Source organism: Primulina huaijiensis, chromosome 7, assembly GCF_012295235.1.
Source record: "Primulina huaijiensis isolate GDHJ02 chromosome 7, ASM1229523v2, whole genome shotgun sequence".
NCBI lineage: Eukaryota > Viridiplantae > Streptophyta > Magnoliopsida > Lamiales > Gesneriaceae > Primulina > Primulina huaijiensis.
In genome coordinates this window covers 7236846-7252765 of record NC_133312.1, presented here as the reverse complement: position 1 = coordinate 7252765, position 15920 = coordinate 7236846, and the positions used below count along the sequence as shown (strand labels likewise).

Here is a 15920-nt window from a genome sequence, read left to right as displayed (position 1 = left end):
TGAAGGGGCACTACAACGTATTGAAAAGCCAAGAGAAGAATGGACAACTGAAGACAAGAGGAAAGCCAACCTGGACAATGTGGCTAAGGACATCTTATACAAAACGTTGGATAAAGTCACTTTCAGCAAGATAAAGATGTGCAAAACCGCTAAAGAGATATGGGAGAAACTTATCCAGTTATGCGAAGGCAATGAGCAAACCAAGGAGAATAAACTATCAGTTGTTGTTCAAAAATTCGATAATATCAAGATAAAAGTTGGTGAATCCATGCATGAATATGATGAAAGGATCAGTGGTATTGTAAACGAGCTGAATGCACTTGGAAAGATGTATTTAAACAAAGAGGTGGCATTGAAAGTGGTCGGAGGTCTTCCCAAAGAATGGGATGTCAAGACTATGGCAATGAGAGAATCAAAGGACCTTAACAAGGTCGAACTTCATAATTTGTTTGCTGTTCTAAAGGCCTACGAGTTTGAACTACAAACCAGAGAAGAAGAACCTTCTACACCAGCTACCACAACTGCCTTAACTGCTATCAAACTGGAACCAACTGGTTCAGTTGACAAATCTGCTGATCAGCTGAGTAATGACGTAATGTCATTGTTTGTCAAAAAGTTTGAAAGATTCATGAGAAGAAACCAAGGAAACTTTCAAAGAAAATACCAGAGAAGCAACTCAAAGGAAGAACCAAATGCTTGTTACAACTGTGAAAAATCTGGTCATTTTATTGCTGACTGTCCTAAGCCAAAGAAAGACAGTAGAGGCTCAACTGAAAAAAAAAGAAGCCCTATGAGCACAAAAGAAGAACCAAGAATGATAAGAAATCATTCAGAAAGAAACATGAGGTGTTTCTAGCTGAGGAAAGCAAATCAAAGTGGGCAGAAACTGACAGTGAGGAGTTAGAATCTGAGAGTTTGAGCTGCTCCAGTGATGATGAGGAGGAAGTCAAGTGTTTAATGGCTGATGACACAGAAGTGGAGTCAACTAGTCAACATGTATTCGACTTTAGCTCAACTGACTTCATACGAGATGAACTTATTTCTACACTTCATGACATGGTTAATGAGTATCACAAGCTTGCCTTATCTTTTGAGAAGGCCAGAGCAAAGCAAACTGATCTCAAAGACAATAAAACTGAAACTGATGAATCAGTTGATTTGTTGAGTCTTAAACGGGAGATTGCTAAGCTCAATGCTGAAAGAAGCAAGAATCATTTAATGATCCAGCAGTTGATGCTTGAGAATTCAAAGCAAACTGAGTTTATTCAAGCTTGGAACAAATCATCTGTTGCATTAGCTGAAATACAAAATAAACAAAAATCAGTTACTGATAAAACTGGTTTAGGGTTCGGTAACCAAGATGAAACTTCCACTAGTGATAATCAGCCAAAGCTGAACATGAGCAAAGGGAAATATATTCACTTTGTAAAATTAGCTGTGGTACAAGAACAACCTGAGCTAAGTAAACCAGTTGTAAAGCCTATTGAAAATCAGAACAAGGCTAGAAGGTATGATATTGGTTATAGCCCAAAAATTTCAACTGACCCACAAAGTCAGTCACCAAAAAGGTTTAGGAATATATACCTGAACTATTCTAATGATTACTCCAATTACTATAACTGTAAGTTAGTTCAGAAAATATATCGGCTGAACAACCAGTTAAACAAAGCTAAAGTTCATATTGCTTCATCTGCACACAACACACCAAGAACACACAAGCCGATAAACACCATATGGAACACAACAACTGGAAAGTCATTTAGACTGATCCAAGTCTGGGTTTCTAAAGGACTAATCAGTTTATGACCCAAATAGATGTGTGTACAAAAATTATATATTGTATGTGAATGCAGGTGACAGGTACAAACAAAGAATCAATCTGGTATTTGGACATTGGATGCAACGTCATATGACAGGGAATGCAAATTTGCTATCCCAACTGATCAAATACACTGGTCTAAGCATCAGTTTTCGAGACAACTTCAAAGGAAAAACTGTGGGTAAGGGTAAGCTTATCTATGATAATTTTACTATCCAAGATGTTTTACTAGTTGAGAATTTGAAGTATAACTCGATTAGCATCAGTCAGTTATGTGACAATAAATTCTCAGTTCAGTTCGACAGACATACTTGTTCAGTTGGAGACTCAACTGATGAGGTCATACTAACTGGCAATCGTTGTGGAAACACATACAAAGTCAGTTGGACTGAGCAACCTTATGCACCAGTTTGTTTTAAAGCTTCCAAATCTTCTAACTACTGGTTGTGGCATAAGAGGTTGAACCACCTAAACTTTAAATTTATTTCTTATCTGAGTAACCATGATCTTGTAGCTGGTTTGTCAAAAATAGATTTTTCAAAAGATAAAATTTGTTCAGCATGTCAGTTTGGTAAGCAAGTAAGATCTTCTTTTAAAAACAAAGGTTGTAAATCATCTTCTCGATGCTTAAAACTGTTACATATGGATCTTTTTGGTCCTATACCAGTCATGAGCTTAGGGGGAATGAAATACACTTTAGTAGTCATGAATGACTATTCAAGATTTACTTGGGTTATTTTTGTCAAATCCAAAGATCAAACTGCTGCACAACTGATTAAGCTTTTCAAAAGACTTTTAAATGAAAAATCAGTTGGAATTGATCGAATAATGTCTGATCGAGGGATTGAATTCATCAATCAAAATCTTTCATTATTTTTAGAAAATACTGGGATTAAGCATGGGCTCTCAACAGCAAGAACTCCTCAGCAAAATGGTGTAGCTGAGAGAAGTAATCGAACCCTTAAGGAAGCTGCTAGAACAATGCTTGCTGATTCTGGTATTTCTCAGAGGTTTTGGACAGAAGCAGTAAACACTGCATGTTACAATCAGAACAGATCAATGATTAATAAGAATCATTTGAAAACACCATATGAGATCTGGCATGGACGCAAAAGTGCGGTTTCATATTTCAAAATATTCGGCTGCAGATGTTTTATTCTTGATAATGGCAAAAATCATTTAAAAGCTTTTGATGCTAAATCTGCAGAGAGAATATTTCTTGGTTATTCTTCAGTTGGTAAAGCTTACAGAGTTTTTAACAAATGCACTTTGAATGTAGAAGAATATATTCACGTTGTATTTGATGAATCTGTGCTAACTGATAAGCCAACTGACTCAGTTGAGCTAGCTGATCGCCTTACAAATATTAGTTTGGAGGATGATGATGAAGAAGAGAATCACACTAATCGAAACATCCTTCAAACACCAGAACCAGAAGTGCTAGACCAATCATTTGAACAGGAACTCGTTACTGATAATCAGTTGGTAGAACAAAATGAAAATATTCAGTTGCCAACTGATACAGCTCCAACTGAAACTGAAGAAAATATTCAGTTGCCAACTGAAGCAGTTGATGAAATAAACGCAACAAATGCTGAGTACAGATGGAAGAAATCACATCCTCAAGAACTGGTGATTGGTAATCCATCTGATCCAGTAAGAACTCGAAATAAAAAATTTAATTTATTTATTCATTCAGCTTTCGTTTCACGACTGAAACCTAAGAAAACTGATGAAACTCTTGCTGATCCTAACTGGATAAATGCAATGCAAGAAGAGCTAAATCAGTTTACCCATAACAATATATGGAACTTAGTTCCAAGGCCAGTTTATAAAACTATTATAGGTACAAAATGGGTATACAGAAACAAACTGAACGAAGATGGTTCAGTTGTGCGCAACAAAGCAAGACTTGTAGCACAAAGATATATGCAAGAAAAAGGAATAGACTACGATGAAACTTATGCACCAGTTTCAAGACTGGAAGCAATCATAATGTTCCTTGCCTATGCATCATTCAAGAATTTTAAAGTCTAACAAATGGACGTGAAGTGTGCATTTCTGAATGGTCAGTTGCAGGAAGAAGTTTATGTTGAACAACCACCAGGTTGTATCAATCATTCTTTTCCTTATCATGTTTATCATTTGAACAAAGCCTTATATGGTCTTAAACAAACTCCAAGAGCTTGGTATAAAACGCTTTCAAAATTCCTAACTGATCACGATTTTACTGTTGGATCAGTTGATAAGACTTTGGTTAAATTTACAAAGAATGATCACATTTTACCTGTTCAAATTTATGTTGATGATATTATTTTTGGGTCAACTAACCCCTAATTATGCGAGAAATTTGCTAAGTTAATGCAGGAAAAATTTGAGATGAGTATGATGGATGAACTGACATTTTTCCTCGGTCTGCAAGTGAAGCAACTGGAAACTGATATTTTTATCAGTCAGACCAAATATACAAAGGAACTGCTTAGGAAATTTGGCATGGAAACATGTTCAGCTGCAACCACTCCTACGAGTTCATCAATCAAACTATATAATGATCAAGGGAGAATATCAGTTGAGACGACACTTTACAGAGGTTTAATAGGTTCATTATTGTACCTAACTGGTGGTCGTCCTGATATAGTATTTGTTGTTTGTATGTGTGCTAGATTTCAGGCAGATCCTAAGCAATCACATTTTACTTCTGCCAAACGCATTTTAAAATATCTTAAAGGCACACAAAATGTGGGCTTATGGTATGCTAATGACTCTTCTTTCAATTTAGTTGGATATTCAGATGCAGATTATGCATGATGTAAGCTAGATCGTAAAAGAACCAGTGGATCATTTTAGTTTTTAAGAGACAGACTGATTTCATGGTTCAGCAAGAAGCAAAAATCCATAGCTACTTCCACAACTGAAGCAGAATATCTTGCTGCTGGAAGCTGCTGTGCCCAACTTCTCTGGATTCAGCAACAACTGAAAGATTATGGAGTCGATGCAAAAGAGTTTCCCATATTTTGTGATAATACAAGCACAATTGCGATCACATACAATCCAGTTCTTCACTCAAGGACCTAGCACATTGATGTCAGGCATCATTTCATCAGAGATCATTATCTGAAGAAAGCAGTCAGATTGGAATATGTACCAACTGAACAACAAGCTGCTGACATTTTCACCAAACCGTTACCGGAGACTAAGTTTTCTCATTTTCGTAATATACTTGTTTTAATTGATTTGTCTTAATTATATCAGTTTTATTGTTGTTATGTCAGTTGCTGTTCATTTTAAGTCAGTTAGTCATTTATCAGTTATTATCCATTCAGTTAGTGAATTGTTTGTTAACTGATGCCAATAAAGTTTTGCAGATAAGAAAAGAGACAACAATGAATCATAAACATAATTTATCTTGAATAAAATTGAAACCAAGTTACACGATTCATTTCCCTCTCAACGGCATCTTGCCAGAGGGATATCCAGTTATACATTTCATGGCAATTCAGTCTTCTAAAGGCGTCTGAAGAGGAGATCTTCTTGAGCATATTTCACTCTTTCCTCAACATTACATACAACAGAACTTGATCAGTGACAAGCTCTGAAACATTGCTGACTTCAAAACGCCGCATGTACTTTCTTGCAACAGCCCTCTGTCTGTCAGTGGGAACCATTCCATTAAGATAAACGATCTGGAGTGTTCGCACCTTGATCCAAGAGGGCATGCCTTTTAACCAGACATATTCTTCAATGGTTTCCTTCAAACTCTCTAAACGACGGAGTGTTGATGCAGAAACAAGGACGTTGGAACTACTTGAACTAGCCATGTGTGCTTATTTTTTATTATCTAATGTCTTTGCTCTTATTTATAGTTAGGCTGATATTGGAAAAATAGAAGACGAAGACATTCAAGTCAACTGAAAGCTTTTGACTTATCCAGACTGAGTTTTCCTACCCTTTCTTTTATTTATATTCATTTATTGAGGAGGAATATTGGATATAAATGGTTAACTGAGAAGACAATAGTCAGTTAGTCTTCAACTGAACTGAATCAACTTTCAACTGATCACTCAGTTGCTGACCCAACTTATCTTATCCAGTAAGTTAACTGATTAATCGTTAAATATACCATAATAAGTTATGTGATTGATTGTGTACGCATTTAATTGTTGTCATTCAATTAATAACATTTTGAAACGTGGACCCACGTAATCCATTTATATTCCACACACGTTTTTATCACACTTACACACATTTTTATTCAAATTATCATGGACTGACACGTGTCCAAAATTTGAACCGTCATACACATATGTACTACACCCTGCTCCATTTCAATTTTCTTTCCGCTTACTTTGATTTACAGAGCAAATCCAAACTCAAAACTCTTTTTTCGCTGAATATCGAACTAATCAGAAATGGCAAACCAAATTCCGGCTCATATCCTGAACGCAATGGCAATCGATTTTGCCTCAATTTTGTCAGTTCCTGATGAAGCAGTGAAGAACATCTTCAACAAACTAGACACTACTAGACTCAAGACATTCTTGGGATTATCTTCCCAAGAGATTTATCCTAAAGAGATTCAAGACTTATACGCCAATGGTTTTATCTCTGCCGATGGAAATATCACTTCCACTGTCAACAACCAGTTGCTGATTATTGATGAAGAATCTTTCAGCAATCTATTTCAACTGCCTACTGATGTGCCAGCTAATATTTCTGAAGTTAGAGCTTCTAACATTGAGGATATGCAAACACTCCTATCTGCAGACGAACGGAAAATCAAAGTTTCTGATCCAAAGAAGGAACTGAATCCAGAGGTGCAGTTGCTGGCTGATATAGTGGCCAAAGGACTATTGGCCAAGGCAGGGTCATTTGCTGCTCTCACTTTGGAAAAATTTCAGGCTATGACTGCTATAATGGCTGAAAAAAGACTGAACTGGAGAAGTATCATCTTCAATATCCTGAAAAACATGTTTCAGTCGTCAAAGCAATCAAAGGGATATGCTGTTCAGCTCAGGTATCTGCTAAAAACCAAGGGATTGGTGGGTGATGATTCTGAGAGATCATCAAAGTTTAAAGTCTTCAATGCCAAGAATGTCCAGCCGCCAAAGCCCAAACTGGACATCTCTCCTGAGCAATTTTTGAAGGTGAAGAAGGAAATTGGGATGCAGGAAGCTCCTAAATCAGTTCAGAAAGCCAAAAAGCCAACTCAGAGGAAGACAATCAAGCGAAAACTGGTTGTCAGTGAGACTGAATCTGAGAAGATTCCTTCTCCAAAGATATCCAAAAAGTCCCGGACTCTGAAGACCAAACCAGTAGCTGCACTGGTCACAATATCAACTAATAGACTGAAACAATCTGCAGCTGAAGAGCCAATCAAGGCTACACTGCTGAGGGCAGTTGCAACCAAAACTTCAACTGAGGTTCAGTTACCTCCTCCAGCTGCTCAACAAGAAAAGACTATCATCAAATCTGGTGATAAGAAGAAATCTGCTGGAGTTCAAACTCCACTAATCACTATCACTGGCCCAATTTCTCTACCTTTTGCCAGACCCAAGGGGGTAGTGATCAGAGAAAACATTGATGCAGTCTCTTCAGGGATGAACATCCCTCATGCTCTGAATGACAAAAAGGGAAAGGGCAAGATGACAGAAGAGGCCCGACCCACAAACGTGATTCAAACTCACATTGATCTTATCTGGACCGAGATCAATGAATTTTCTGAGAATATGCTGAAAGCTTATGATGAATGGGTCCGATTCAGAACAGAGGTTTTTGCCAGGCAACTTGAGAAGAAGTCAGTTTTGAAGAAATTTGTTAATCTGGAAACTATTGTTCTTAGGATGGTCAAAGCTGCTACAATTCGCCAAGCTTTGCAAAGGAAGAAATATTTCTTTGATCAAATCCGTGCCAAGAAGTTAAGTCAGATGATTGTTCAGCTAAGGCAAAACTATGATCCTACCAGTCCAACTGCCTTTAATGATAAAGCAGTTTATGATTAGCTAGACTCGGATCTCATTACACTACAGATGGCGATTAAACAGTGACTGGACCAAGAACTGACCATTTCAGCAAGTTCTCATGATCATTCATCAGCAGAACAAGCTGAACAACCAGTTCAATAGCAAGAGCCATCCAAGGATTCAGTTGTTGAATCCTCTCAACAAGCAACTGATCCTTCTTCAAAGGATGAGCAACCATCATCTACTGCTCATCCATCCTCAACTGTAGATACTAAGCTTTATTTTAATGCTGAGCTGTCATTGGCAAATATCGATGAGGTCATCAAATCAGTTGCCACTGATATCCAGCTGGAAACATCTAAAGCAGTTGAAGAAAATTTTGGAACTGAAGAAACATGTGAAAAAGCTACTTTTGTTTCTGAACAACTAGCCGAGCAGGCTATTCTTTCTAAAAAACTAGTTCAGTCAGCTGACATGATTGAACATGAAGTTTTTGAATAACGTGAACAATCTCAGCTGCACTCGGCACCAACTGAAGAAGTGCGAGCAGAAGAGCAAGTCAAAGGTTCAGTTGTTCAACCAACTGAAGAACCAGTTTCTCAACAAACAGACTTACAAACTAAAGAACCAACTATTACATCTGTTGTTCCGAATCTTCCTTCTCCTCTACAGCTTCAACAGGAAGCCATACCAGAACATGATTCAGAAATGGTGACACTCGAAACCGAATCAACTGACAGAGCTCTGGTTATCTTCGATCAAGGAAACAGGGAACAAAAACCAGAAACCTCTGGAGCCATGTCCCCTGGTAGATCAATGGAACCTGAATCCTTATTTGAAGAAATTCAATTGATTCAGAACAACCTTACCAGTATGATGACTGTCATTTCTAACATTCAGTCTACCTAGTTCGCGCTTCAGATGAAGTTCACCTCTTCAAATGAGTTTACAACAGGGAGACTACAACAAATTCAAAAAGATGTGACATCTCTATTCTTTCAGATGGAGGAAATTAAAAAGGACAAAGTGTCGACTGAAGCTCACTTTCAGACCCAAGATTTATTCGGAAGGCGCCTTGACTTTCTGGAAAAGTCTGTTTCCAAAAGAATGGATTTGTCACAAGACATCGTTCTAAATGATGTGTCAGACGTCGCTTCGGATGTTCGTATCTTATCCGAAAAGGTTGATTTGTTTGACAAAAAGGGAGGAAAAAGGGAAAGATAAAGATCAACAGACTTGACAGATTTTTGGAATTTTTTTGATCAGTTACAAGATTATTTATTATTTCATTCTTTGTACGAATCTGTACATTATAAGAGTTGTCAATAAAGAAATTATTTTATCTACAAAGTATTCAGTTGATCAGTTCAATTATTCTAAGTTTTGTCAAACACCTAAAAAGGGAAAATTGTTGGAAACTAAATTTCTGTGGTTTGACAAACTGAACGTTTATTAGATAGAACTAACTGATCAAGAAGACTGACGGTAATTGATCAAAATATGCGAACTGACAGTTGCCTTAATTGAAGATTAATGCGAAGATAATCAAGGGCAACTGAACCAGCTGGACTGAACTACGCAGACAACTGACTGATCAGTTGGAAACTGATCAGTTGCTATAAATAGTTGTAAGCTTATCAGCTATTGCTTATCAGTTGATATCTCAACTGAACACGTCAAGAATAAGGACGTTCAACCGACAACAGTACAAAGCAGACTGCAACTAATAGTGGGAGTGCCGCATTTCAGAACAAGCTGCAGTGTACGAATGTCAGAGGAATGTTGACGTGGCAAACAACGGATAGAAGAGATTCAAATTGTATTAATTGTTACCGTTGCAAGAGAAGCCTATAAATAACAGAGACGAAGCAACAAAATATATTCGACTTACTTGCAATCACTCTGCTGAAATTACACTAAGATTCAAAGCTCATACTTATCGTATTTACTGATAGCACTCAGGCTATACTTCGAGCTTTCTAGCACAAACCTTTGCTGTTGTAAAAACTTGATCTTAAAGAGATCAGCTGTGCTAAATATTTTTCAAGTCCAGTTGAATACGAAGAATTTCGTTTGTAAACTAAGAGTTTCAGTTTGATAATGTTAAGTCCAAGACTGAAGTAGGTCTTTGCAATTGTTTGTATCGATCAAAGTCTTTTAGTGAAAATCCTATCTTCGTGATAGAAAGGGTGACGTAGGAGTGATTGAAATCTCCGAACATCCATAAAATCTTCGTGTTCTTATTTCAGTTTATATTCTATCTTTCAGTCAGTTTATTTCTGCACATTACTTGTTAACTGACTGAGATCGACTGACAAGATTCCCGAGTATCAGTTAATCACTAAACTGACTCAATATTTGAAAAAACTGTGAAAATCGTTGAGTATTTATTCAACCCCCCTTCTAAACACTCTTTCACCTTATAACCGTTCCTGTCATTAATTAACCAATTTCTCCTTGAAATAAGATATAGTTCAATCCTCTCATTTCTATTCACTATTTTCTCCTTTTTTATTTAACTTTCTATTAAATTTATAATACGTTATCAACACGAATGCTCTTCGAATTCAAGGTATAAATTTATAATAATTTTAATTCTTATTCTTTATATCTATGCTCTTGAAGTAGCACTATATTTATATTTAATATTGATACTCTCAAAGTAACAAAAATTTTAGTTTTATATTGATGTTTCTGAAATAGCATAAGATTTTATGTTAATGCTCTTAAAGTAGCACAACCAGATTTCATTTTGATAATCTAGCCAAATATACGATTTAAGATATAAAGATCTATCTATATTCATAAGAATATTAGACATATGGTTTATGATTTAAACTATGTCAATATTCTTGATGAATAATTGATCCACGATCTAAAATTTATATATATTCATGAAAAATATCAATATAAAATCGAAGAATATTGATCTTAACACATAAGTTCTTTCAATATTTCAGAAAATCATTTATATGATATCTATCAGTTTTCATGAATAATATTGATCAAAGATCTATCAATATTTCTGAAAAAAAATATTGATTACTATAAGATCTATCAATATCTCTTGAAGATTATTGATCAAAATATATGATTTATCAATATTTTTGAAAAATATTGTTATAATATATAAGATCAAATCAATATTTTCGAAAATATTGATTTGATCCAAATAAAATCATATATATGTTTTAGTAATTATAAATTGTGATATATATTCTCTGAACATAATAGGCTATATTTAGTTGATAATGATTCAATGTTGAATAAATTTTGCCAATTTGTGTTGTCTGCCATAATCATATTATTATATTTGACATAATGCTTTGGCTTGTTTCTCTCCCTTCTCTTGGTTGATGATTCATGATTATTATCAAATATCAATAATGTGTGAATCTCCAAATTCTTAATTAAGTTAACAATTGAGTGGTAACTATTACTCAAGTAGATGATCTGATTCAATCGGCAAGAATTTGAAATAAAGGTTTTCCAATTTCGAATATTCAAAAATATCATTAAATATTATAAATTTATTATTTTGTTGCTTTTAACACAAAAAAATGAGTGATTAATATTGAAAGTTGCCTAATATACGAGATTTTTTCTCACAAGTGAATGAACACAGTTGACACATTGCGCCATATGATACATTAATTCTTCAAAAAAGAAGAATATGTTATCTTTCTAGAAAGTGAGATGTGAATTATATAATTTACACGAAATATATGAAAATACATATTACAAATGCCGCAAACAAAATTTCATATATTTTCTCTTATTTTACTGAAGTATACTGATTTTTCATATCACACAAAATAAAGTACTTGAAGTACGTTAAATGATTTTATCAATCTCTATCAAGTAGGATATAAAGTTTGTGAAGGCAATTTATGTCTACTTAGATTATATTTTCATCGAAACTTGAATGTATTAAAGATTCATATTATTAATTTGGTTGATGGTGAAAAATAAAGAAAATTTAATGTGTTTGATAGGATATTTATTCCTAATAATATTTTGTTTAGCGGTAAAAAAAGATAAGAATATTTGATGTAATATAATATTCTAATAAATTACTCCATAAGAGTTAAAAAATTATGTTCACAAAAAATAGTATTGTATCAATGCTAATATAATCAAATAAATTTGACACTAAACCAGAAGTTTATTGATAATAAAGTTTAATAATATTGTAAATTTGAAGTTTAATGATATTATAAACAAAAGTTTGCTAATGTTATAAAATTAAATTTTTAGTATTTCAAACTAGAAGTTTTTATATACTAATAAAAAAATATCGATACAAATGTATACTTTTATAATTAGGCATACTTGATTGATTTTGTCATCCCAATTGTACAATAATAAATTATTGATAGTAAGAACCGATATTTGATAGGATCAAAAAATTGATTTAGAGGAGGTGAATAAATAATCTCAACAAATTTACAAATTAATTCGGTTGGGTTAGTAACAATGAATTGTAATTCTTGTCAGTTTGGTATCAATAAACCAATAGTTAGGTAATGCAGAAAAATAAACTCACTGAATGATTTGAACAACAAAATGGTAGGGTTGAATTAATAGTTAGGTTAGCAAACTAAACGTAAATAATAGCAACTGAAATAGCAAGTGAAAATAAATGTTTATGGATATTTGGAGACTTGAGTAACTTCTACGTCACCCCTTTTTCTACTCAGGAAGGATTCATGTAACGTACCATATTTTGAACGACTTTGAAATTTGCGGAAAAATAAAAATTTTCTTAAATAAGAAATCAATCTTCAAATTGCGATAACACTAAACTGTTCATCCAAAATATTTGCAACAAAGTATCACAGATAAATTTTGCTAAAAATACTTGTTTAAACATCGTGAACAATCACTCGTTGATAACTTGCCGACCTGCATATGTTGACCTGCACACGTTCAATGAAATATTGCACGCACCTCAGAAGTGTCAAGTGTACTATAGAAGATATAGGAAGTCTACGAGCCACCTTCAACACACTGTTTAAACACTCTGACATATTGGTTGTCATCATCCCACGATGCCAACCACCTTCATGAGCCAAACTCCATTTTTCTTTAGCAATTCCAGCCAAATATCGGTGCGCCAAAATGTTTTTTTGCTTGATTGCCTCCATTATTGCTTCAAACTTACAGATTTGATTTTGTGTGCCTGTCGCCCATCATAAATCTTTCAAATGCACGTCTTTGAATTTAGCGTTAAAGTTTGAACACACATGTCTCAAACAAAAACGATGCACACCGTAAGGAGGTTGAAAATATGGTAGATCTTCAGTTGCTCGCACGATTCCCTTATGCCTATCAGAAATAAGACACACCATTTTCACCACGAACAACATGTCTTCCTAGGTTCTCCAAGAATCATTTCCAAGAATCTGTTGTCTCTTCATCCACAATAGCAAATGCTAGCGGTAGAATCTGATTGTTCGCATCCAGAGTGACACCGATCAACATTTTGTGCTTGTATTTTGTGTACAAGTGTGTACCATTGACACTTATTATTTTCCGACAATTCCAAAACCCATCAANACAAAGTTTGAAACGTGCTATGGAAATTGCTTATGGTACATGGGAGAGCTCCGTTAAATTGCTTCCAAAATATATGTGTGCTTTGTCCAAATATAATCCGGGAACAGCTGTGGAGTGGAAGCATCTCAGAGCCAACACTGAAATGAGTAAGACACTGAACTATGTTTTCTGGGCATTCAAGCCGTGTGTTGATGGGTTTTGGAATTGTCGGAAAATAATAAGTGTCAATGGTACACACTTGTACACAAAATACAAGCACAAAATGTTGATCGGTGTCACTCTGGATGCGAACAATCAGATTCTACCGCTAGCATTTGCTATTGTGGANTACAAACTGCATGTGCTATCCACGACACGGTACTCACGCCTGAAAACTCTTACTAAATAATCCTTCACAGATGCAATAAGATCATTCTTATTTTTAAATAACATATTAACGCATAATTCACCTCTATCCGGATTGTAATAGCTTGATTGCACTCCACAAGGAACATCGACAGAATCAGGAGGCTCTTCACCAAAAAATTTATTGAAAAATTATGGCATTTCAGAAGTGTTTGAAAGAAATAGTACGGTCTGCCTCTGTAATGTTTCGCGTGGTGGTTGTCGAGATGATGTCGCCTCATCAAGATTTGTAAAAATATTCACTTCATCATCAACATTCACTTCTTCTTCTTCAGACTCGTTGTATGACATATCGGGTTCAGAATCAGTCCTCCAAATAGCATCATTATTGGTCTGATCCGGACAACGAGCACTCGTATCTAATGTATGATTCGGCCAATATGGAGCATTATTTTATTCCGACGAAACATTTATATATTGATCTCAATGCCCACTTACATCATCGAAACTCATATTATCGAGTCCTTCAGTAACCTGTGGAACATAAGATTCTTGCTCATGCAAACCACCATATGTAGACGTACCGGGTTGGTTATAGAAACCGGAATCGGATGCATGTGGAACGTAGGATTCATGATCATCAAATCCAACATGATGCTCAATTGAATTTGCTTCCACGTACATATGTAAAATATGCATATTGTCATATTGCATTATAAACTGTAAAGCATCGTCATCAACGAGATTGACTTCAATTTCATGCCAAGATGCTCTCTCCATGAATGAATACTTTGTTGACATCTTCAGAGAAAATTCGCTGGATCGATTGCTAACATTTTATGCACAACTTCAACTAACTCCATCAAATTAATAGATCGTAATACTCGTATTGGTCTAACAAATGGAATGTTATATTCAAACGATCCATTATCGCTAACTACATGACCACCAAAATATAAGAGTACATCGATGTTAGACATTTTGCCAATGAAAATTTAGAGAAAATATATGAGAAAGTTGATAACTCATTCGTTCAATTTTTCATCAGTTATATAGGAGAATTTGTGAATACTGTTTGAATTATTGAAGTTCATGTTTCACGTGAATTTTCAGATCACGTGAATTTTCAGATGTTCAGTTTTCACGTGAATTCGTCAAGAAACGTAATAAAGCGAAATAAACGAACGGCTAACAAAAATCGAATTTTTTTAAAAAAAATATAAGCACGGACTCTGTACACATGGACCAGCGTCCGCGCTTCGTAAGCGCGGATGCCGGTCCACGTACGAAGCGCGGACGCTCCTACTTGGAGCAGCGTTCGCGCTTGGTAAGCGCGGACGGTGCTCAACATGAGCACCATCAAGCGCGGATTGGAGTACTTTTGCCATCTTTTTTTTTAAAATTATTTTGAAATTTTTTTTTAAAATTAAATTATTTTAAAAAAACCCTAAGAACCTATAAAACGACTAAACGTTTTTGATATTGTAACGTATGTGATGCATCACAAATCCAACATCACATCGCATGTAAAATAAAAATATTTTGAAAATGTAAAACAAATGTAATCCTGGTTGGTACCCATAAAACATATCTACAAATACAGGAAAAATAAAAAGTCTGTAATTTATATTTTTTTAATAATAATTCAGTTAAAAATGAATTTGTATTTTTATTCTCATTGAATGTTTTTTTTTTTCCATTTTTTATCTCGATAATGGTGCATTTGTATTTCTGGTCCAATGAGGTGCATTTTTTTTGTCCTATTAAAGATGAATTTGCATTTTTAATAGTATAGTTTTTTTTTTTTCATTTTGATCTTTGTTTTTTATTGCAGTCTATCATATTTCCTTTCAAATAATATTCTAAAATAGCCATTTTATATATGCGTGTTTCCTTCTAAAAATTCATGTCTAACATACACATTCTCCACAATTTTTTTAGACAAACATGACATATTCCAATCATAAAAGAAAAAATAAAAAAAACCAAACATGTAAGTTAAATGACTAAAAATACAAATTTATCGTTAACATGATCTAAAATGCAAAAAAAAAAAATACAAATTATAAGACTAAAAATACAAACACACCGTTAACATTGACAAAAATGAAAAAACATGCAAGTTACAGAACTAAAAATATAAATTCATTTTTAACAAAACCAAAAGAAAAAACGTGCAAACTACAAGACCAAAAATATAATTTTTCTGAAAACTAAAACAACAATTGCCTCTAACG

General features: G+C 34.6%; 1 protein-coding gene across 1 annotated transcript; it reads left to right on the top strand.

Moving 5' to 3' along the window:
• Positions 1-13357: 13357 nt before the first annotated feature.
• On the top strand, positions 13358-13726 carry LOC140981556 (uncharacterized). The gene has a single exon (XM_073447989.1). The coding sequence runs from the start codon at positions 13358-13360 to the stop codon at positions 13724-13726; it is 369 nt and encodes a 122-aa protein (XP_073304090.1).
• Positions 13727-15920: the final 2194 nt, after the last annotated feature.